The 25,108-nt window shown below is 39.0% G+C and overlaps 1 protein-coding gene across 6 annotated transcripts in view; it reads right to left on the bottom strand.

Moving 5' to 3' along the window:
* The window catches only part of Ankrd30a (ankyrin repeat domain 30A), a 76,841-nt gene that overhangs the window by 47,798 nt on the left and 3,935 nt on the right, over positions 1-25,108 (bottom strand). For 2 of the 6 annotated variants that reach the window (XM_048339226.1, XM_048339227.1), the window contains exons 4-10: positions 23,959-24,065; positions 22,120-22,184; positions 20,685-20,720; positions 19,171-19,204; positions 16,042-16,117; positions 12,469-12,529; positions 12,227-12,381 (exon numbers count right to left, since the gene is read on the bottom strand). In XM_048339226.1, the coding sequence (XP_048195183.1) occupies positions 12,227-12,381; positions 12,469-12,529; positions 16,042-16,117; positions 19,171-19,204; positions 20,685-20,720; positions 22,120-22,184; positions 23,959-24,065 (534 nt within the window). The remainder of the gene's footprint in view (positions 1-12,226; positions 12,382-12,468; positions 12,530-16,041; positions 16,118-19,170; positions 19,205-20,684; positions 20,721-22,119; positions 22,185-23,958; positions 24,066-25,108) is intronic. The other 4 variants (XM_048339228.1, XM_048339230.1, XM_048339229.1 and 1 more) reach the window with 3 other exon arrangements.

The raw sequence follows: 25,108 nt of genomic DNA, 5'->3' as shown, positions 1-25,108 counted from the left end.
ATCCAAGCTCAGAAAGCATATTAATTTACTTATTTCTCCACTCACTCATGTAACCTGTCTGTAAGACATTATTTTTGTGTGTATATGCCAGTACTGGGTTTGATCTCAAGGCCTGAGAGCTGTCCCTTAACTTTTTTGCTCAAGGTTGGCACACTACCACTTGGGCTATAGCTCCACTCTCCAATTTTAATTGGAGATAAGAGTCTCATGGAATTTCTTGCCCAGACTTGCTTCAAATGAAGATCCTTAGATCTTCGCCTCCTGATTACCTAAGATTACAGGTATGGGCCAACATGCCCCAACAGCATCAAATTCATTAGTTCTATAATTAAATGTGTATACACAGAAAGTCCAAAGGATAAGAAAAGAAACAACCGGGGCTGGGGATATGGCCTAGTGGAAAGAGCGCTTGCCTTGTATACATGAAGCACTCGGTTCGATTCCCAAGCACCACATATACAGAAAATGGCCAGAAGTGGCGCTGTGACTCAAGTGGCAGAGTGCTAGCCTTGAACAAAAAGAAGCCCGGGACAGTGCTCAGGCCCTGAGTCCAAGGCCCAGGACTGGCAAAAAAAAAAAAAGAAAAAAGAAAAGAAAAGAAAAGAAACAACCCACATAGGGATGGGTAGCAAAGGAGGGGATAAAATTGTAACATACTTCCTGGGAATGCGATAGATAAAAGAGAAGTGTTGGGGCAGACCACAGAAGTGACATATCATGTAAGAATGTGTTTCCAAGTCAGGCACAGATAGTACATGTCTGTTATCCTAGCTACTCAAAAGGCTGAGATCTGAGTATTGCAGGAGCAAGCCAGCACAGGCAGAAAAGTTCAGGAAAATTGAATCCCCAATTAACCACCAAAAAGCAAGAAGTAGAGGTGTAGCTCAAGTGGTAGAATGCCAGGTTTGAATAAAAAAGCTAAGAGTGCCCAGGCACTGAATTCAAGTCACAATACTGGCACAAGAAAAGTCAAAAGGTCACATGTTATAAATATGTTCTCCAAGAACTACTGGAGTCACAAGGGAAGACATTAAGAATTGCCTCAAAAAGACAAAATTTATTTCTGCAAAAAGATGTGCCATCAGGCAGAAATCTAAGAGGCAATTACACAGGGCAGGCAGACTGCTCCCCTATTTATCCCTAACTAAGCAGACCCTGCCCTGCCCCTCTGCTCAGGTTGGTTGAACTCAGGTTCTCAATCTGTTTTCTATTGCCTAGTTTGAAAAAGGGAAGGTATGTTTACATAAGGTAACCACAAAAGACTTTGGAATAAAATCAACAGTACACAAGTAATCTCAAAACCTACCCATACCCTCTACTATTTCTTGAACAACCCGAGGTATGTCTTAATTCCATCTTGGTAAAACTAATTAAGACAGAACTTGCATTTCAAAAATCTTTCCTTTTCCCAAGCAGTTCTTTTTCCTTTCCTTACTTGATGATATTGTCTAAGGAGAATAATTAACAAGAGCCAAGCCACCAAGCAAAAGCAGGAACTTTTAAACAACACACTTAGAAAAGACAGTTTTTCTCACACATCCTGGCAGCAATGTAAAGATGAATGAACCTAATGGGGAAGGGAGAAGGACGAGTAAAGAGTATTTCAGTGTAAAGATGAGACAGTGAATCCTGGTAGAGATGAAATATGATAAGGAAATATAAAATACAAAAACTTAAATGACTTGAATGGTGATCAGCAGGATGGTGGAAATCCATCTTCATGGTTTCAATGCCATTTATTATTTAGAGCCAGGAAAGGGTCAAGATTAATGTCTTCTGGAGGGCACAAGCCCTGACTGACCACAAGCAAGGCAGACTCATGGAGATCCTTGCTCCTTGCCATCTTCTGTGTCCTTCTCTGGCTGTGCTGTGTTGTTGTGTCCCTTCCCCCCTCTCCCCCAGTTATTTATTATTGTTAATAACTTACTTTTCTTACATTCTGTTGTAAATAAAGTACAAAGCAATCTTTAACAAAAAGATTAATGTCTTCTGTTTGTGACATATCAAACTTGAGGAAAACAGAACACTCAGAAGACAGAATAAATGCACTGGGAGTAACAGATTATACTACTTAGGGGAAGCATATTGGTTTAGGAGAGAAAAACTTACAAAATATAATAAACTAATATAATGAAACAATGGAAAATTTACAAAGGACTCTGAAAAATTTAAACTGAAAGCTAGAGACAACATAACGTTTCAATTATATGTCAGCATATGTTTCAAAGACACTCTCATTAAGCAAATGTTTAATTTTGAAAATTTTATAATTTTTAATGAAAAGATTTAGTTCTACAAATATTAGTTTAAGATGTTATCAGAAGATTTTTTTTTTTTTTTTGTCAGTTGTGGGGCTTAAACTCAGGGCCTGCGAGCTATCCCTGAACTTTCTTGCTCAAGATTAGCATTCTACCACTTTAAGTCACAGCGTCACTTCTGCTTCTCTGGTGACTAATTTAAGATAAGAGTCTTATGGAGGGCTGGCAATATGGCCTAGTGGCAAGAGTGCTTGCCTCCTACACATGAAGCTCTCGGTTTGATTCCCCAGCACCACATATATGGAAAACGGCCAGAAGGGGCGCTGTGGCTCAGGTGGCAGAGTGCTAGCCTTGAGCGGGAAGAAGCCAGGGACAGTGCTCAGGCCCTGAGTCCAAGGCCCAGGACTGGCCAAAAAAAAAAAAAAAAGAGTCTTATGGACTTTCCTGCCAGGGCTGGCTTCAAACTGAGATCCTTAGATCTCAGCTTTCTGAGTGGCTAGAATTACAGGTGTCAGCTACCAGTGCCCAGAAGATAATTTTTAAAATACAAAATGTTCAATTTTAAATTGTAGACCTGGCTTGGTGGCATATACTTATAATTTCAACTACTTGGAGTTCAACTACTTAAAAGTCTGAAGTAGAAGCAATCATGAAGACGAGGCATAACTCGGTAACTTTAGACACCCATCATAAAACAAAAAAAACTAAAATCCGACAGAGAGAGAGAGAGACAGAGAGAGAGAGAGACAGAGAGACAGAGACAGAGAGAGACAGAAGGAATAAATTAAAGGTTTAAATTGTGGAGAAATAGAATATGTAATTACTATAGAACTAGGTATTTTTAATTACCAGGATAATACAAAAAAGAATTGTATACCCAATATTAACATTTGCAATACTTCTAGTAGCCTATTTTTACCATCACTAGTTGATAGTTAAAAACTGGAAGAAACTGTAATTCTAGCTACTCAGAAGAGGTGAGAGAGGAGAAATGTACATCAAGACCAGTATGGGCAAAGGGGATATTCCACCTCAAAACCAATCTGGGAATAGTGGTCCACACCTATAATTCTAGGTTCTCAGAAGCAGAGAGGTAGGAAGATTGAGGTCTGAGGTTGGCCCAGACAAAAACATGAGAACCTATTGGTAAAACAAATTAAAAGAGCAAAGGTTGGTTGTGGGTCAAATGGTATAACGTTTCTTTGGCAAACATGAGTTCATATTCCAGTACCAGCAAAAGAAAGAATTTAAAATTTGTGTGTGTGTGTTTCTCTGCATACTCATATGCATACATATGGACTCATTACCCAAGAGTTGTGAGTCTTCACGGGTAGGAACGGACATCAGTGGCAGAGCAGACCTGTAATACTACATATAAAATATTGTATTTTTCAAATACTTTCACACATTGTTCAAGTACTTGTCAAGCAGCACCAAATATTCCCATGACAAGAAAAGGGGAAAGAAAATCGAATTAAAAGGATTCTTGAATATGGAATTTACTTGAAAAAGGTGTGAGAGTTGTGAATATTTGAGTTTAAGGTATAGCAGAATAGGGGAGCCCTCACCTAGCATTGGTTAGGCCTAGATTTTCACATCTAGCCCTATAAAAATCCAACACAACCAGCAACAAAAACTACAACAAAAAACTATGAATACTAAACTTAATAAAACTAAAATAATCATTTTCCAGATAGTGTTATATAATTTTTTAATATTTCCTTATGATTCTCTGTTTATAGGTACCTCATTTTAGGAAAAATAATTACAATTTTTAATTACATTCACTTGATGTGTATATATTTTATATGCAGATATTGTTAGGAAAAGACAAGTTAGAACAGCTCTAGAAAAATTATATCTAGAATTTTTTACTGTAAAAATGTCAGAGCATATAACTAATTTTCTGGTCTAATGGATAAGGATACAAATCTTGTTCAGGGGTTAGGAAACTCTGGTAATAGAGTACTTAATCTAGCATGCAAGGTCTTGGGTTTGATCTCAACTACCACAAAAAATTTGCAAGGGAAAAAACCCTTTTTTTACATAACCAGAAATTTCAATTAACTGCCTATTTATAAAATTTCCCTTTACTTTAAAAACTATTTAAAAATTACCAGATTATGGGGGCTGGGAATATGGCCTAGTGGCATACATGAAGCCCTGGGTTCAATTCCTCAGCACCATATATATATAGAAAAGGCCAGAAATGGCATTGTGGCTCAAGTGCTAGAGTGCTAGCCTTGAGCAAAAAGAGGCCAGGGACAGTGCTCAGGCCCTGAGTCCAAGCCCCAAGACTGGCCAAAAAAAAAAAAAAAAAAAAAGACTACCACAAAAAAATTTTACCAGATTACACTCAAGCAGTAAAATAAATTTAAACAATGTTTCATCAAATACCAAGTTAGAAACAATGAAAAATAAGTGAAACATTAATAAATCCTACTTAATCTGGTAATACAATATGACTCCTCCCAAAACCAACAATTCCACAATAACTCCCTTCAATGACACTGAAGTGAATGAAATTTCATAGAATTCAAAATGATGATTTTAAGAGTGACCAATAGGCTGGAGGAAGATGGTGCCGCCACAGTAGGGAGGCACCCCAACTCGCTCCAACTGAATAGCGAGCTGGGAACTCCATCACCCAACACTCCATCAAAACCAGCAATACCAGCAGCCAGAAGCAATAGAGAAATGCAGGAAACAAAAAAGAAAAAAAGAAGAGCCTATAACCTGCACGGAGCCGGAAAATCTCCAGGGTACCCTCCCCCCACCCGCCGACCCTGGCCCAAGCAGGGCCAGGCTGGGAAAGGGGACCTGGCAAACAACAAACCAACTGCCGAAACTGTCATGCCAGGAGCAGAGAGTTCTGACAACAGGACTCCACAGACCCCAGGTGGAGCGCAGACCGATCGAGACAGACTGCGGCGAGGGAAAGTTCGGGACACCACGGCTTGGATTGGACGTGAGCGGCGGGGGAACCGAGCGGAGCAGAAGGGGAGAGCCGGGGCCGCCACCACCAAACTACCGATCCCCACACCCCACTCCCAAAGGGCCAACAGCAGCACGGGACACACACACACAATCCAGGATCAGTAAGTTCCCCATTACCCCTCCCCCAACAGGAGACCAGTTATCAGAGACCCAAACCCTACAAAGAAGCTAGAACTCCCTCCCTCCCCCTCCCCACCTCGAGGGAACAAAGAACCCCAAATCAGGCCACAAAAGGTCCCTTCAGACTCTGGGAGGACATGGGAGGTAGCAGGGGAGGGGTGGAGCAGCACCAAGGCAACACAGGAGCCTCAACCGGTCCCGCCCCTTCCCAACAGGGGCCCAGGGACCAGTAGACATTGGGTGCCCCACCTGAGGTGCCTGGGCCTCGCGGACTTTTTCAACGAAAGTCACAGGCGCTGGTGGGCAATACCAACCCAGCAAGGACACCTGGGCCCGATCACACGCCCCCGCCCGCCCCCCCACAGTGGAGGCGCAGTCTGTGGGCGCTAACCTGTGCCCGGACACTTGATCCCACTGGGGCCCACACATACCGCCCCACACAGCAAACTCACGGGAGGGCACAAACACACCCCAACAACCTGGGGCTCGCTCTGGTAGGCGTACCCCGCACAGGTGGGCAGGGCCCCCCAGCGGCAGCACCTGTTGTGGTAGGCGCGTGTCGCACAGGTGGGCAGAGCCCCCAGGCGGCAGTGCCCGCTGTGATAGGCGCACCCGCACAAGGGGGCAGAGCCCCCCAGCGGCAGCACCCACTCAGTTTGGCACATTTCGCACAAGTGGGTGGGCCACCCCTCAACAACACCGGCACCGGAGCAATCCACACAGGTGGGTGAACCGCCTGAGAGGTGAGCTCCTCTGTCCAAGATACAAAGTGGGAAAAAAGAACCAAAGAAGAGAAAAGCCTCCACACCTCGCTGAATCAGCGACCAGCAAACCCCCACCAGGGGCACGCTAGAGTCAGCACAACAGAGCGGCAGGACACTATCCTGCAGAGAAAGACAGAGAACATACCCACCCCCAAGTGCAGGGAGTGCGACCACCCCGGCAACAACCGAGACGGTCACGCTCACTCATTGGGCAGTAAGGTTCAACAGCCAAACTCAAACCCAGAGCCAGAACACAAGTCTCTCACTGACAGACCAGCAGGAACCAGCACAAAGCCAAACCAGGGAAGTCACCTACAGATCTCCAGATGGGCAAATCACAAAGAAATATAACAAATTACATCAAAGGGCAAGCCAACTAGCCAGCTCCAAAAAGCAGCACGACTGAAGAGGAGATGGAGAATAAAAAATCAACTGAGGCTATGTTAGCAGAAATGATGGAAAGCGTCAGAAACGAAATCAGAAAACAATTCATAGGAGTTTAGAGTGGAAGTCTCAAAGAACATCCAGGAAGCCAAGAAAGAAATGGAAGCAAAAATGGATACAATGCAAACCTCCGTTAAAGAAGGCCTTAACATCCTGAGAAGTAAAATGCATGAAAAAATAGATTTAAAATACAACTCTTTAAAGGAAGAAATTTCCACAATCAGAGCTGATCTGGCAACCATAAATAGCTCTGTGACATCCATAAACTCCGCAATTGAATTCACAGCACAAAGAATTGACCATATTGAATCCATAATCTCTCTCTTGGACGATGATGCAGGCGATAAGAACCAGAAAATTACCACACTCCAAGAAACGATAAAGCTCCAGGGCAGACTAATCCAGGAGCTAGTATATAAATGGTTTAAACTCCCCGATAAAGAGGAGCAGACTGGCAGAATGGATCCGCAAACAAAAAGTTGCCATCTGTTGTCTACAAGAGACCCACCTTACAGCAAGGGATAAAAACAGGCTCCGAATGAAAGGATGGAGCAAGATCTTCCAAGCAAACGCACCTACCAAAATGGCAGGAGTAGCCATCCTGATCTCAGACAAGCTGGACTTCTCATTAAAATCAACTCAAAAAGACAAAGAAGGTCACTACATTTTAATACAAGGAAAAATCCAGAATCAAGACATCACAATGATAAATGTATACTCACCAAACAAAAGAGGCCCTACATATGTCAAGCAAATTCTCACAGAACTACAGAACAAGATAGACCCAAACACAATCATAGTGGGTGACTTTAATATCCCACTCTCTCCAAGAAACAGATCCAAAACCCAGAGGATTAGCAAGGGAGCTGAGGACCTAAGTAACACCATATCCCAAATGGATCTGACAGATCTATACAGAATCTTCCACCCTACAGAGACCCAATACACCTTCTTCTCAGCAGCCCATGGATCATACTATAAAATAGACCATGTCATAGCCCACACAAAGGACCTCAGCAAGATCAAAAGTATTGACGTAATCCCATGTATTATATCTGACCACGGTGGATTAAAGGTAACCCTCAATAACAACGGTTACCACAGAGGCTATACACATTCTTGGAGGCTAAACCCCACACTGTAATCCAACACTTGGGCTACAGACCAAATTAAAGATGAAATCAACGAATTCATAAGCCACAATGACGATGAAAATACATCACAAAGAAACCTATGGGACACAGCTAAGGCAGTACTGAGGGGCAAGATCATTGCCCTCAGCACTCACTTTAAAAGAATGGAAGCAGAGCAGGTGAATAACCTCACGATGAAACTAAAACATCTGGAAAAACAAGAAATGATCGAACCTAAAATGACTAGGAGGAGAGAGATCACAAAGATTAAAGAAAGATGAATCTGATTGAAAATAGAAAGACCATTCAACAAATGAATAAGACTAAAACCTGGTTCTTTGAGAAAATAAATAAAATTGACAGACACCTCGCAAGACTTACAAAAAAAAAAATAAGAGAAGAGACTCATATATGTAAAATCAGGGACTCCACCAGAAAAATTACAAGTACACACGATATTCAAACAATCATAAGGAACTATTTCCAGAACCTCTACTCACTAAAAAACAATAATTTTACAGAAATGGATCAATTCTTAGAGAAGTATAAACTGCCCAAACTGAACCAAGAAGAAATAAATCAACTAAATAAACCAATAACTTACAGCGAGATACAGGGGGTAATCAAGAGCCTCCCAACAAAGAAAAAGCCCAGGCCCAGATGGATTCACCAACGAATTCTATAAAATCTTTAGTGAGGAACTAATACCAATACTCCTCAAACTCTTCAGCAAAATAGAAACAGAGGGAGAATCCCAAACTCATTCTATGAAGCTAATATCATACTCATTCCCAAACCAGGCAAAGACCCAACAAAAAAAGAGAACTACAGACCAATATCACTAATGAACACAGACGCAAAGCTCCTCAATAAAATATTAGCTAACAGGATCCAGAAACTGATCAAGAAAATTATACATTATGACCAAGTAGACTTCATCCCACAGTCACAAGGATGGTTCAACATCCGTAAATCAATCAATATAATTCACCACATAAACAGAACTAAAATCAAGAATCACATTGTTATCTCAGTCGATGCCCAAAAAGCCTTTGACAAAATACAACATCCATACTTATTAAAAGCTCTGGAGAGAACAGGAATAGATGGAACATTCCTCAAAACAATAAAAGCCATATACAACAGACCAACTGCTAACACATCATATTAAATGGAGAGAAACTTAAATCATTCCCCCTAAACTCAGGAACAAGACAAGGATGCCTACTCTCTCCACTTCTTTTCAACATAGTGCTGGAATCCCTAGCCATAGCAATAAGGCAAGAGGAGGACATCAAAGGGATCCACATCGGCAAGGAAGAAATCAAACTATCCCTATTCGCAGACGACATGATCTTATATCTGAAGGACCCAAAAAACTCAGTACCCAAACTCCTACACCTAATAAACCATTTTGGCAAAGTAGCAGGATACAAAATCAATCCACAAAAGTCAGCAGCTTTTCTTTATACCAGCAATGTACAAGCAGAAAAGGAAATTAGGGAAACAATTCCATTTACAGTAGCCAAAAAAAGAATAAAGTACCTAGGGATCAACCTAACCAAGGATGTGACAGACCTATTTAATGAGAACTATAAAAATCTAATAAGGGAAATCAAAGAAGACACAAGGAGATGGAAAGACCTCCCATGCTCATGCGTAGTCAGAATCAATATAGTGAAAATGGCCATATTGCCAAAATTGTTATACAAATTCAATGCAATCCCTATCAAAATCCCAGTTACATTCTTCACTGAAATAGAGAAAGCAATCCATCAATTCATATGTATCAGCAAAAAACTTAGAATAGCCAAAGCAATTCTAGGCAAAAAAAGCAGGGCAGGAGGTATCACAATACCAGACTTCAAGCTCTACTACTATAGGGCCATCATAACAAAAACAGCCTGGTATTGGTATAAAAACAGACCGGAAGACCAATGGATTAGAATTGAAGATCCAGAAATAAAACTGCACTCTTACAGTCAACTGATATTCGACAAAGGAGCTAAAGACATACAGTGGAATAAACACAGCCTCTTCAACTACTGGTGCTGGGAGAACTGGGCAGTCATATGCAGAAAACTCAAAGTAGACGCAAGCCTATCACCATGCACCAAGATCAACTCAAAATGGATCAAGGACCTCAATATCAGACCTGAATCCTTGAAACTACTGAAGGACAGAGTAGGAAAGACGCTAGAACTTATAGGCACAGGAAGGAACTTCCTGAATATAGTCCCAGGGGCACAACAAATAGGGGAGAGACTCGACAAATGGGACTATTACAAATTAAAAAGTTTCTGCACAGCTAAGGACACAGCCACCAAAACAGAAAGACAGCCAACCATATGGGAAAGGATCTTCACCAGCACAGCAACAGACAAAGACGTAATATCTGTCATCTACAGAGAACTCCAAAAACTAAGCCCCTCCAAGCCCAATAAACCAATTAGGAAATGGGCAAAGGAGCTAAAGAGAGACTTCACAGGAGAAGAGATAAACATGGCAAAGAAACATATGAGGAAATGTTCAACATCCCTGGCAGTAAAGGAAATGCAAATAAAAACAACCCTGAGATACCACCTCACTCCAGTTAGAATGGCCTATACTCTGAACTCAGGCAACAACAAATGCTAGAGGGGGTGCGGGGAAAGAGGAACCCTTCTCCATTGTTGGTGGGAGTGCAAACTAGTACAACTACTTTGGAGAACAGTATGGAGGTTTCTCAAAAAGCTCAATATAGACCTATCCTATGACCCAGCCATACCACTCCTAGGCATCTATCCTGAACAGCAGGCCCCAAGATATCAAAAAGACATTTGTACTTCCATGTTTATCGCTGCACAATTCACAATAGCCAAAATATGAAAACAACCCAGATGCCCCTCCCCAAATGAATGGATCCAAAAAATATGGTACCTATACAGAATGGAATACTACATAGCGATTAGGAATGGTGAAATATTGTTATTTGCAGGGAAATGGTCAGAACTTGAACAAATAATGTTGAGCGAGACAAGCCTAGAACACAGAAAACAAAGGGGCATGATCTCCCTGATATATGACTGTTAAGGTGGGGTGACAGAGAGACAGTAGAGACCAGGTCTGTGAAACCAAAAACTGCTTGTCAAATGGTATTTCCCACAGGATTGGGTCAGCGACCCAACATTATGTAACTAAAACCAAACAACTACTCAACATATAAAGGTCAAAAATTGACCTCTCAGTGGAATACAATAGCTCAAAAGCTATGTATGTTCGTTCATATAAGACTACTGTCGACATATTGTCTAATGTCGACATTACATTTAAAGCCCTAGTTGAATTTTCTTTGGCGTAGGCCACGTGGCTACTGTATATGTTCTTGGTACATTGTGTATTGTATACATGTCTACCTGACCTAGGGAAGGGAAGGAAAAACAGGGTGTAAGATATCACAAGAAATGTACACACTGCCCTACTATGTAACTGTACCCTTTTTGCACAACACCTTGTCAAAAAAAATTTTTTTAATTAATAAATAAATTACAAAAAAAAAGAGTGACCAATAAATTAAGAACAGCATGAATAACTGCTTGAATGAATAAGGAAGACAACACAGGATATGAAAGAGGAATCCAATATTGTGCAAACCAAGGAAAAGTGTAGCCTCTCCCAAGCTCCTAGAAACAATAGGGCTTGTAAAATTTCACTGTCTTAAGAGTTTACTCTTAGCTTTTATTACTCCATTTTGGTGACTCCATGCTAGAGGACTGCAACCCCACCTGTGAGACTAGTTCCTTGTAGTTTGCCATTTAAAAATATATGTAGCCGTTCCTCTCTGTATCTAGGTAGCAAACATAGTATTGGATTGTAAAAATGATCATAGTAGTAGATTGTAGAAATAACCATAGTAGTAGTTACAGAAGTGCCATGGTGACTGTCAGGTTGGTCCACTTATGATTGAGTACTGGATTGTTTTAGCCCCCTCATGCTTGCTTAGTTGGTATTAGGGAAGCATGGTAACAATTGTTAGAATAAAGTTGATATTAGTTCAGCCTGACCACAAAATCCTGCTTTTGTAAACGGCTTCCTTAACCCATTTGTGACTTGCTCTACTCCCTGCATAAACCCCTGTGTCTGTGCTACGTGACCACCTGCTGTAGAATACGTAGCTTCTATCTTTAAAAACCCAGCCCTGTGCTGGCTTATTGCTGTTCTTTACCATCCCAGTGGTGGAGAGCAGATGCAGTGCACACCTAAATAAAGACCCCTAGCCCTATTGACTGAGTGCTGGAGACTTTCTTGTGGGTGTGAGTCCTGGGTGGCTAGGATACTGCAAATATGATTGTCAAAATCTTGAAAATATCAAATTGAAATTTGGAAAATGAGAAGCTCAGTAAGCCAATCAAAACCCCAGTTCAAAACCTTGCCTATCATAATGATGAAGACCGAGACTTGAGGGATGTGCAAAGGGGCATGGGAAAAGAAGTTAAGGCAAAACAAAACAAAACAAAAAACACCATCTTACCATGGGATCAGGTGATGAAGAGGAAGGAAGAGAAAAGCTCTGGACTTTGACTGATGTCTTAGGAGGGACTTCAACCACATCTTCCTTTTCATTATCAAAATTATTGTTGTCAAACAAAGTTCTGGTTTCTACTTTCCTAGAGTCACATCTTCCTTCTATGACAATGAAGAGAAAACTACGTGAAAAATACCTGTAATTTTAAATCAATGAATAGTACACGAGGAAGTCTTCAAATAGCTTACGGTTTTTCCTGGATTGTTGTGCTGCAGTCCATAGCTCTTTTAAGTTTACTTTTGGAACATTCTAGAAAAAAATAGCATGACTATAACAATGATCAAATCTGATAAAATAATTTTAATATTTACAACTACTATATGGCCTAATATAACAGCTAGATTTCTTGCAAGACGAAGATGCAGACTAAAACATCATGTGTGCCATTTACTAACATACATATACTCACGGGGTGAGGATTGTAAGAGATGAGAATTATCTCTAAATGTTACTCCCCTACCTCTAACTGGCTGTTCCAATATTGCAATAGCCACCAGACTATTGTTTTAAGCAAAATAGCCAGAAAATGTATCCTACTATATCCTACTATAGTTGAGAGTATTTAAAAAATCCAAATGCTAAATTTAAATTAAGAAATTTAATATATCTTACATTCTGAATATTTCTAAGATATGCACGAATTACCTCTTAAGGAGAAAAATGTAAAGTTTACTTTTTAATTTTATTGAGATGCAAACAGTATATGTTTTAAAAGCCAAAGCCAAATGATTATATATATTAAGCTCCTTCTAAGAAAGGAGCTAGACCAAGAATTTTGTGAGGCAGTGATTGAGGAAAGAGAGCCACAGACAGCTAGTAAATACTGAGGTTTAAATAAATATGCCAACAGTGGAGACAGGGATGGACTAAAGGAAGAGATAATGAAAAAAATGTTCTCTGAAATGAGAAAATTTAGGCTAGAGTTAATCATATGAAAAAGAGAAGACAAAAGAGATAAGGGAGAAACTAGAGGTTGATTACACATGAGTGTACAAGAAAAAAATATTAAGTGTAAGATTTGTAAAGAGGGCTGGGAATATGGCCTAGTGGTAGAGTGCGTGCCTCATATGCATGAAGCCATGGGTTTGATTCCTCAGCACCACACATATAGAAAAGACCAGAACTTGTGCTGTGGCTCAAGTGGTAAAGTGCTAGCCTTGAGCAAAAAGAAGCCAGGGACAGTGCTCAGGCCGAGTCCAAGCCCCAGGACTTGCAAAAAAAAAAAAGATTTGTAAAGAAACATAACAAAGGACTTCTTCCATATATTCCTAATAATACGGACTTGCATTATGCTATACTTTATTGTTATTAGTCATGGAGCTTGAATTCAGGACCTGGGTACTGTCCCTGAACTTTTGTGCTGAAGGATAGCACTCTACCACTTTAGCTGCAAACCTACTTCAGGTTTTCTGGGGTTAGTTGCAGATAAAAGTCTTATGAACCTTCCTGGCCAGGCTGACTTTGAAGCACAATTCTCAGATCTCAGCCTCCTGAGTAGCTAGGATTACAGATGTGAGTGGTCGCATTATTTTTTTGTAAATACTATTATAATAGTTTAATTTTACACTATAAGATAAGTAATGAGAGTAGTGAAACATGGTTATCTGCCACCACCTGAAAACTGTAACACCACTGCTTTAACTAGAGAAAGAACAATAGAAAAAATAATGTTCCACCAATCTCCCACTTGAACAAAAAATTGGTATATCACTGCAGCATGGGGTAGGGCTCAAAGGAAGCTTAAAAAATTATAATCTAAATAGACCTACATTACATTCATAGCTGTAGGACAACAGAATGCATTTTCTATTTTTGTATGTACACTTCCTTGATATAACTGACTTGATCTTATATATACTGATCAGTAGAAGGAAACATAAGTTGTCATACTTTTGAGAAATTCAGTGAATTTTATTATATATGTACGATATTTATATATATTTTTAAATTATGTGAAACTCCATTATATAGAAATCTGTTCATTTGTTTACTTACTCATGTTCAAAAATATTAAAATGATTATTGTATACCAAACCAGATTTTTGATGCTGCTGGACACACACAGACATATTGTTAAGTCGACAAAAGCTCATGATGATGTATGAACTTTAAAATGGTTGTGTAAATAAATAGGTACAAGCATGTATAAAATTTGCAATGTTAGATTATGACACAGGACATTGGATAGGTACTTTTAAAAAGTAAAATTAAAAATAAATTTGAAATTAATGTTTTACCACGTAGTTACAGAGTCTCTGGCTTAGAACTGACTATTTTGGGGGCAAAACGTAATTTTTCAATTAAATGCACAGCTGAAGTATATTCTCAATGGATGACTTAGAAAACACAACACAATTCCACTGTAATAGAAATCTTGAGACAGATTTTTTATTTTTTATTTTAAATTCCTATAATTTCTAATATTGTGATAGTCTGAACACAGAAACCAGAATAGAAAGAGAAAAATCTCTCCTAAAAATTATGGTACTAAAATAAGGTGCCTAGGAAGGAAAGATAAAATACACAACTACAGTACATTATTTTAATTTTTGGTTGTTGTTGCTGGCCTTTTGCTGTTGTTGTTCTTGTGGGTGTGGGGTTTGAACTCGGGGCCGGGGCACTGTTCCTGAGATCATTTGCTCAAGGCTAGTGCTCTACCACTTTGAGCCACAGCTCCACTTCTGGTTTCCTGGTGGTTAAATGGAAATAAAAGCCTCACAGATTTTCCTGACTGGGCTGACTTTGAACCCTAACTCTCAGATCTCAGCCTCCTGAGTAACTATGATTACAGGCATGAGCCACCAGCATCCTGCTTGTTGCTGTTTTTGTTGTCAGTACTGGACCTGGGTACTGTCCTTAAGCTTTTTCCCTCAAGGCTGGTGCTCTACCAATAGAGCCACACTTCTATTTCTGGTTTTTTGCTGGTTAATTAGATAAAAGTATCTCATTGACTTGCCTGCCTAATGTGGCTCTTAATTATGATCCTTAGATCTCAGCATCCTGAGTAGCTAGGGTTTTAGGCATGAGCCATGATTTCTGTAATAATTAACTGACAATGCTAATGGTTAATTAAGCATGAGCATTATAAGTCAGGTTAGTAGTGATTTAAATAATAGTATTTATACACTCATTTATGGCAGTAATGGGCTTTGAACTCAAGACCCTAAGCTTGCAAAGTGGCTGAGACACACTTCTAGCCTATTTTTCTGTAACTATTTTTTCTTTTTCAGAAAGCATCTTGTATTTATACCTGCACTTTTATTTATGCTTCCCAAATACCTGTGATGAGAGGTACACGTGCCAGCATGCCCCGTTTACATTGGTTGAGATGGGGGTCTCATAAACTTTTTGCCAGGGCTGGCTTAAAACCTAAATCCTCCAATGTCCACTTCCTGTGTGGTTAGACATACAGATGACAGCTCCTGCATCCTCTCAGTCACAGTCATTATTATGGCCCAAATAATCCTTGACCAAATTTTATCTTTTATCTATTGTAAGAAAGATACCCCTCATACACTTTTCTTACCACTATGTGTCTTCCAGCTCTTTCTCTTTTTCAGTTCCCACTGTCTCAATACATTTATTACTCTTTGGTATTTACCAAGTAAAAAAGCAAAACAGAATTTCAAGTAATCATAGCTCTTCTATAAAATGCTTTTCTCTGATCAACAGTCCATGTAAAATAGTGATAAATTCTAATAGTAAACAATACAATACTAAATTAAGAGCACGAAAATTATTTTCACAAAAGAGCAATTTACCTTATTATCAAAATCATAGTCGTCTTCATCTGATGAAGGCCAGGGGTCGCCAGGACCAGGTGGTGTGTTGGAAAGCCTATTTTTAGAGCAAAAATAGGTAATAAAATGGATCAGTTGAGTTCTTAAATAATGAAAAGGTTGCTACCTATAAATTAAATGGTGCTTCCTGATTGATATGTCAGCATTTTAGTCTTCCTGCCTCAATTTCTTGTTCTGTGAACTACCCAGTAAAGACTATTAGTTTCCTATCAAAGTATGTCAATCAATACAAATAATATGGCTTCACAAATCATTCTGAAAACTGTACTAGAAATTCAACTAACGGTCAACATGACTTTTCTTCCCAGAACTGAAACAAAATGTGATTTGCAACAAGATAGAAAGATGTTGTTATCTACTTGGTATTGTTTATTACTGTTTGAAGACTAAGCTAGTTCTTCAACATGAAAATCGTCTACTAAGAAGTCCTAAAACAGCACAAGCAGTAGTATCCTGAAACATTTAAGGTGTTTAAAGACTAAATATACAAAAGTATAGAACACAATATAAATGTACATATGCATTGGCAATATTCTTTTCAGAGAGATTAAACATTAAACATTCTAAAAATTGATTATGTTTTCCTGTATGGGACATGACTTATACAAGTATGCAAAAACTAACAAGTTTTTAGTATTTTACTAATTTTACTTTCTCTGTGTTGGCACAAGGACTTGAACCTGGGTGCTGTCCCTTACCTTTTCTGCTCAAGGCTTACTGTTCTGCCATTTAGAGCCACGGCAAAACTTCTGGATTTTTGTTGGTTAACTGGAGATAAGAATCTCTAGGACTTTCCTACCTGTGTTAGCTTTGAACCTTAATTTTCAGATCTCAACATCCTTAATAGCTAGAATTACAGGCACAAGCCATCAGTGCCCAGATATAGCAAGTTTTTGGAAACTGGAAAGACAGCTTGAAAAACAAGAGTCCTAGTAGTTGTACCTCTGTGTCCATAAGTAATATCCTAACAACTTCCCATGAGTTTCCAATTCCAGATCTTTCATCTGCAGGACTCAATGGCAGTCTCCAAGCTTTAAAGCCTCAATTTGATGAAGGGACAGATTCCTAAAAGGATAGGCTGAAACAAGCTAAATAGAGATGCTCTCCATTTTCCTGCTCCTAGGAAGTAAGTCAATAGCATCTCAACAACCCATTCTCAAACACAGGCCTGTTACCAACTACCCAAATGAAGGTCTGTGACTCATTTTCCAGCCAATCTTACCTTTTATATACACGGGAAGGCCATAAATAATTAGAAAAACCTGGGTTTTCTACAGGCTCATGCCTGTAATACTAGCTACTCAGGAGGCTGAGATGTAAGGATCATGGGTTCAAAGCCAGCCCAGACAACAAAGTCTGTGTGACATCTTCAATTAACCACCAAAACAAAATGTTGGAACTGGTACCATGGCCCAAGAGGTAGAGTGCCAGACTTCAGTGGGAAAACTAAGTTCAAGTCTCAGTACTGGCACAAAAAAAGACAGAAAGAAAGAAAGAAAAGAGAACTAGATGGAAGTGAGAGAACCTGCCATAGGCCACAAATCAAGGTACTTCCAGTTTCCTGGTACTTTATGGGCTCTCAGCCACCTTCTACAAATTGAGGTGTCAATAGCAATAGAGGATCCCACATTCCTGTCTGCTAAGAGACTCTTCCCAAGGGTTCAAACCCTTAACAGCTTTCAAAGGAAATAATATTTGTCAGTTCCTGTCATTTTGAACATGCTTTTCCAGATAACACTCAGTTTCCTGGGTCATTAATTCCAGTATTATCTTTATTGACTTTAAAACACAATCTACACATAGATATTCTTCCCTTTCGGTAAAGTAATGCTTCCCTAGGAATTGGCTGACATTACTGCATATGGTACTATGGGCATAGCCAAGTGAGATCTGCCCTAAAACCTTTTCTGATTAAAACCAAGTATAGAGAAGTGGTCGTTTGTCACTATACTTATCAAAAATAATAGGACAAATTAAGAATATAGCCAGGCTGATTGAGAGACTTACAAATCAGAAATAACATAGCTAAATTAGACTTTCCAAAGTGGTCAGATAGGGACCTCCATGTATGTATGCATGTATGTTTATGTATATATATTTCTTTCATTGTGATGTTTTCATATGTACACACAATGTATTCCAATCAAATCTATCCCCTCTATCACTACTCACCCTCTTCTCTCTCTCTCTCCCTCTCTTTTTGGGTACCAATCCTGGGGTTGAACTTAGGGCCTGGGCACTGTCCATGAGCTTTTTTTGCTCAAGGCTAGCACCCTACCACTTGAGCCACAGCTCTACTTCTGGCTTTTTGTTGGTTATTTAGAGATAAGAGGCTCATGGACTTTCCTGCTCAGGGTGGCTTTGAACTGCTATCTTGAGATCTCAGCTTCCAGAGTAGCAAGGATTACAGGTGAGCCAGCATCAAATGACATGACCCCTATCTTGCTACACAAGTCTTAGTCAATTTATGTAGAGGAGAAGGAAAGTAGATTTAGGAGACAAGCAGACTAAAAGACAACTCATGGGTCAGCTATCTCTCAACTAGGCAATCATAGGCCCAATTAATAAACCTCTCTGAATGACAATAAATGGCCCAATTAATAAGAAAATTACAGATACTTTGCAAAGCTGTTGGAAATACTTTAAAAAATAAAAATGTTGGCTAGCTGTTGAGATTTTATACCTGTAATCCTAACTATTCGAAAGGCAGAGATCAGTTTGAGGCTAAGCTCAGTAAGTTACTAAGGTCCCCATATCAACAGAAAAGGCTGTTATGGCATGCAACTGTCATTCCAGCTATGGTAAGAAAAAAGAAAATGTAAATAGGAGTACTGTAGTCTAGGCAGGCCTAGGCAAAAAATCAAGGCCTTATCTCAAACACAACCAAAGCAAAAAAGATTTGATTCACAGAATATATAGCATTAACAAGCATGAAGCTTTGAATTGAAATACTGATACTGTCCCCTGAAATGTTTAGCATGTTACACAATATGTTATCCAGCTCAGAGTAGAAAACACAACAAATCTGTTTGTTATAATTGTATGTACCAATTAGTTCTGCAGTAACTTTTTAAATCGATTCATCCCTACCTGGTTAAAGAACCATCTTCACAACTCTCATCATCTATTAAAGAGGATAAAAATAAATTTTAAATCAACAATAGAAAAATACAGAAGAACAAAAGACTCTAGCGACTCTAAAGCTTGGTTAAAAAGTCCTTTGGGATCATACCTAGAGACTAATAAGAATGATTATTAGTTATGCTAGTGGTAGGCAACTAATGCATTAAGAACACTAACTTCATCTACTCGGCAGTTATTAAATGCAATAAATAATGGAGTTTATCAAATTCTGATACCTAGTAGACCATAATTCTAACTGATCACTATCAGGGTGACAGCAACTTGGTTATTAGTAATTGGATCAGGAACTACAGACCTACAATCTCAAACATAGGTATGGTTTTTCCAGACTATTGGTACTAGAAGTAATTACAAGGCAGTATACTCATTTTGTTAAGACACAACATAGCTTCACCAGATTTTCAGTTTAGGATGAAACATCCCATCATACGGAATCTGCATCTATAGTACTTTGTAGCCTGTCAAGACAGAGGAAACAGACCAGGGACAAGAGCTCTTGCAAAGGTTTTCCAGCTGCCTCTTCTGGGGAAGATGCTAATAATCTCTTCATGTCTCCTAATCTTTTCTAGTTAGGGTCTAGTGGTTCACACCTGTAATCCTAGCTAGCTACTCAAAGAGGCTGAGATCTGAAAATCAAGGTTTGAAACCAGCAAGGACAGGAAGGTCCATTAGACTCTGTGGGGGAGGGGGCACAGAAGTAGAAGTAAATCTTCCTAAGGTAAGGAGGGGTTATCACCTACCTACGGCATGGTTTATTCTATGACAGGTAAAAATGGCAAGTAAATTTTGAGGGTTTATTTTCTGTGTGGTGGTTGTTGTTTTTGCTGGTACTGGGGCTTGATTCAGGGCCTGGGCACTGTCCTTAGGTTTTTCTGCTCAAGGCTGGGATTTACCACTAAACCACAGCCCCACTGTAGGCTTTTTGCCAGTGAACTGGAGATAAGAGTCCTAAGGACTTTTGTGCCAGGATGGCTTTGAACCTTGATCTTCGGATCTCAGGCTACTAAATAGCTAGGATTATAGTTGGGAGCCATCAGTGCCTGGTAAAACTAATATTTTAAACTGAAAAAAAAACCACATTCACTATAATATTCTAACTATAAAATTATTCTGGAAAAAAATAGCTTTGGAACAAAAATGTAGAGAACAGGGGATTTGTAGACCACGTAAACTACTCTGATTATAACCCATGATACATATATGTCAGACATTTGCCTAAGTGCACAGAACACATAACACTAATAGTGAACCTACCTGCAAACTATGGTGAGTCATCTCAGAATCATCAGTTCAACATGTCTACTAATTTAGAAGGTATTAGCACAAAGGAAGCTAAGCTTGGAGAGCACAGGGTATATGGGGGTACTTCTGAATATTCCTTTCAGTTGTGCTGTAAACTGAAAATTTCCCTTAGGGTATTAAGGTGTCAGGGTAGTATAGCCCAGTGATATAGAACTTACCTAGGATGCATGAAGCCCTGGGTTTGATTCCCAGCACTGTAACAAGAAAAAATATAAAAAGCAAATAAAAAAATGGTATTTACTGAATCTATTATCACATATTACATATGTTACAGCAAGACATAAGTCACTATATAAGTGGGAATAACTAAACATCACAGTAAGAGAATACGGGGACTCTCTCCTGAACTGAAAAATCTGAAAACACATACAATATTTTAGTTAGTGACAAAACTATGAAGTAATGTTCATTGAAAAAGTACAATCTATTTTTTTAAACCAATAGAAAATTCAGTTCTAGAAGTCTGATTTGCTGTAATGTGACTACAGAGAAAACACATAACACACTGCTTTAAGTACTTCTTCTTTTTGTGTGTGTTGGTACTGGGGCATCAACTCAGGCCTGGGTGTTACGTCTTAGCATTTTCACTCAAGGCTTATACGCTACCATTTGAGCCACACATCAACATTTGGCTTTCTGCTGGTTGATGGAGATAAATGTCTCAAGTATTTTCATGCCTGGGTGGATTTCAAACCAGCAACCTCAAATTTCAGCCTTAAAAGTTTCTTTCTCCTTTTTATTTATTTATTTATTTTTATTTTGTCAGTGCCGGGGCTTGAACTCAGGGCCTGAGCACTGTCCCTGGCTTCTTTCTGCTCAAGGCTAGCACTCTACCACTTGAGCCACAGTGCCCACTAATGGCTTTTTCTGTTTATGTGGTGCTAAGGAGTCGAACCCAAGGCTTCATGCATGCTAGGCAAGCACTCTACCACTAAGCCACGTTCCCAGCCCCTTTTCTCTCTCTCTTTTAATTGCATTTATTTATTTATTTTTTGGTACTGGGGATGGAACCCGGGACATTGCACTTGCTAGGCAAGAGCTTTACCACTGAGCTACAGCCCAGCCCTTTTGTCTTATTCAAAAATATTAATGATTTTAGGGATAAAATTTAAATGACAGAACTTGTTCAATAATAGTGTTGCAGATTACAAATTACAATTTCATAAATAATTCCAGATTCTAGACTAAAAGAAATTAGCAGATAATATAAATATAATTTCTACACTGCTTAAATTGTTCTACTGTGTTCAAATTTTTTTTCCTTTATTTATTTATTTTATTTTTTGCTCATCCAGGGGTTTGAACTCAGGGCCTAGCCTCTATCCCGGGGTTGCTTTTGCTCAAGGTTAGCCCTCTACCGCTTGAGCCACAGCTCTACTTCTGGCTGTTTTTGATAATTTATTGGAAATAAAGAGTCAGAGACTTTCCTGTCCAGGCTGACTTCAAACTGCGATCCTCAGAGCATAGCCTCCCAAATAGCTAGGATTACAGGTGTGAGCCACCAGCATCCAGCTCAAAGTTTCTTATTCAGATGTTTTTCTAGGACAGGTCCACCAAAAGTAATTTTTTTTAAGTTAAAATCAGAAATTTTACCTGAATAGCCATTTTCAGAATTTTTAAGTCTCTTTTCTTCATAGTCAGAAAGTACTTGCCTACTGCTATATACAAAAACAAAAGACAAGGAAAATTACTATTTTAATACTAATATGAAAATGCCTGTCAAACATTAAATTCTGAAGTCTTTCAGAAAATATCTGACCCAATATTAAAACTATATCCCATATATGCTTCAAATGTGTAAGCAATTCAAAGTTTTAAGAATGCTTATAACTAATGAAGTGAAATAGTCACAAATTATGTGACCTACAACTCAGCACACTCTTTAGTTTAGCTTGAGAACATGGAACATGTCTTGAACTCAGAAGGTATAATTCTGCAGTCAACAGCCATTTCTCTTGGGCAAGTCACTTTTTTTTAGCTTCAAAGTCTTCTAAAAATTATGAGGTTTTATTGCTTCAGCTCACCAGGAGCTTAATTTTTTTTTTCTTTTGTTGTGCTGGTTCTGGGGCTTAAACTCAGGGCCTGGGCACTCTACCACTATCCTATGGCTTTTCTTCAAAAAAGGAAAGTCTACCCAATTAAAAAGTTATTTTTCGGGGCTGGGGATATAGCCTAGTGGCAAGAGTGCCTGCCTCGGATACACGAGGCCCTAGGTTCGATTCCCCAGCACCACATATACAGAAAACGGCCAGAAGCGGTGCTGTGGCTCAAGTGGCAGAGTGCTAGCCTTGAGCAAAAAAGAAGCCAGGGACAGTGCTCAGGCCCTGAGTCCAAGGCCCAGGACTGGCCAAAAAAAAAAAAGTTATTTTTCTTCTCTCTGTACTTGTCAATTAAAAGCAAAAATATCAAACTACATTGTAAATTAAGAAGGAAAAACCTGAATGACATCTGGTAATAATAATTGTAAGAGTCACTCAGAGATAATCTAATATCAATATTCCTCAAAGAAAGCAATTTGAAACACAATCCTCCAAAAGAAAAAATGAGTTGCAACCCTCATAGATTTAATATAACGTTTTAAAAGGAAAAGCATATAAGAAGTAGAGGTAAAAGAATACTATGAAAGGTGCCAGGTACCAGTGGCTCACACCTATAATCCTAGCTCAGGAACTTAGGAGACTGAGATATGATGAAGGAGGTTCAAAGCTAGCCCTGGCAGGAAAGTCCATGAGACTCTTATCGCTAATTAATCAGAAAAGAAAAAGCCAGATGTGGAGCTGTGGGTCAAGTGGTAGAGTGCCTGTCTTGAGCAAAATGGTTAAGGGCCCAGGCCCTGAGTTCTAGCCCCAATACTAACACACAAAAGCAAAACAAAAATTTTAAAAACCTGTGAATGGGCTGGTAATGTGGTTTAGCGGTAGAGTGCTTGCCTACAATGCATGAAGCCCTGGCTTCAATTTCCTCAGCACCACATAAACAGAAAAGGCCAGAAGTGGCACTGTGGCTCAAAAGAAGCCAAGGAGAGTGCTCAGGCCCTGAGTTTAAGCCCCAGGACTGGCAAAAAAAAAAAAAAAAAAAAAAAAAGAAATCTGTGAAAGGGTTAAGAAGTTCCGTAATAAAAATAGCTCATAGTTCATATTATATAGAACCATGGACCCCTATAGCTATTATATAGGACCATAAGACAATCAAAATCAGAACCCAAATAGCAATCAGTCAACAATTAGAGACTATGAATCATACTATTTATTATCCTTATTTTATCTAGCCTGAATAATTATTCCTCTTCGCCTTGATGGTATATTGGTATTTTTCACTACATTCTAATAATTAAATTGTCTTCCCACCAATTTAAAAGTTTTGACTTGAGGGATTATTATCACTTGAGAACACTGCATTAAGGTGTTTTGGGTTTTTTGTTAAGTACTATACCTTTCCATCTCATCAACTGCCCAAGTCTTTGCTTTGCTTTTTACAAAAAATTCCACCATCTGCTGTTTTTTTTCTCTTAGTGCCAGTAAAAGTGGTGTGAGATCCTCCTGTAAGACAAGTTTATAACTCACAAATTATGTATTTCTTAACTGAAAGGAAAATCTTCTAGATGATACCATGAATATAAATATGTAACTTAGAGAGTTTATATATAGCAGTCTCTTTTTCTTCTCACCCTACTTGGCTTTTAATGTCCCTCTTCAGCCTAGTCAAAAACTCAGGCCAAACTCTTCATTGCTGGTAGGGTACTGGTTGCTCACTCCTACTCTCTGTAATACTAGCTATTCAAAGAGGCTGAGATCTGAGTGTCATAGACTAGAGCTGGCTAAGGCAGGAAAAGCCATGGGACTCTTACCTCCAATGAATAAAGCAAAAAGCCAGAAGTGGAGGTTTAGCTGAAGTGCCAGCGTTGAGCAAAAAAAAAAAAAGAGACAGTGTCCTGAATTCAAGCCCCAGGACCAGTACAAACAAACAAAAACAAGTAGAAAAAAACTCCACTTCATTGCTTTACAAATATTTCCTTGTTATGGTAGCATTTGTCGTAGTATTTTAGAGCAATGTAATTGTTTCTCATATAAACTAAGAATATCTGCAGGAAAGATAATGTATTGTTTATCTCTCCTAAGTATTTTAGTAAACTAATGAGCTACATTATCATCTACAGAGCAGGATTTCTCAACCTATACTCTGAGATAGTATTTGCTTTTCCAGAAGTACTATGCCCCAAAAGAAAGATTCCATGACCATTTCCTTGATAAGTACATTAACACTTGATGGTCAGATTTCAGGGATGCAGTTTTAAGATCTTTTCAACAGTATGGAAGTTTCACCCAGGCTTTACAAACTTGCTTGATTCTCTTGTGTTTATGGTGCCAGGCTACCAGCTTCCAATGTCAGGCACTCCTGCTCCAAATCAGGCAATAAGGAGATGGCCTCTGAATTAAAAGATACAGGTTTCAAATGGACTTCAGCTACTTATTACCAAAGGTCTATACATTTTTCTCCTGTACTAAAGATATTTTCTTAGCTATTAGAAAACTCAGTAAAAAGTCATTCTCCATTATAATGATCATTCTGAGTCCCAAACATA

The sequence above is a fragment of the Perognathus longimembris genome, chromosome 2, assembly GCF_023159225.1.
Source record: "Perognathus longimembris pacificus isolate PPM17 chromosome 2, ASM2315922v1, whole genome shotgun sequence".
Classification (NCBI taxonomy): domain Eukaryota; kingdom Metazoa; phylum Chordata; class Mammalia; order Rodentia; family Heteromyidae; genus Perognathus; species Perognathus longimembris.
The sequence above is the reverse complement of the archived record's forward strand: the minus strand, read 5'-3'. Positions and strand labels throughout refer to the sequence as shown.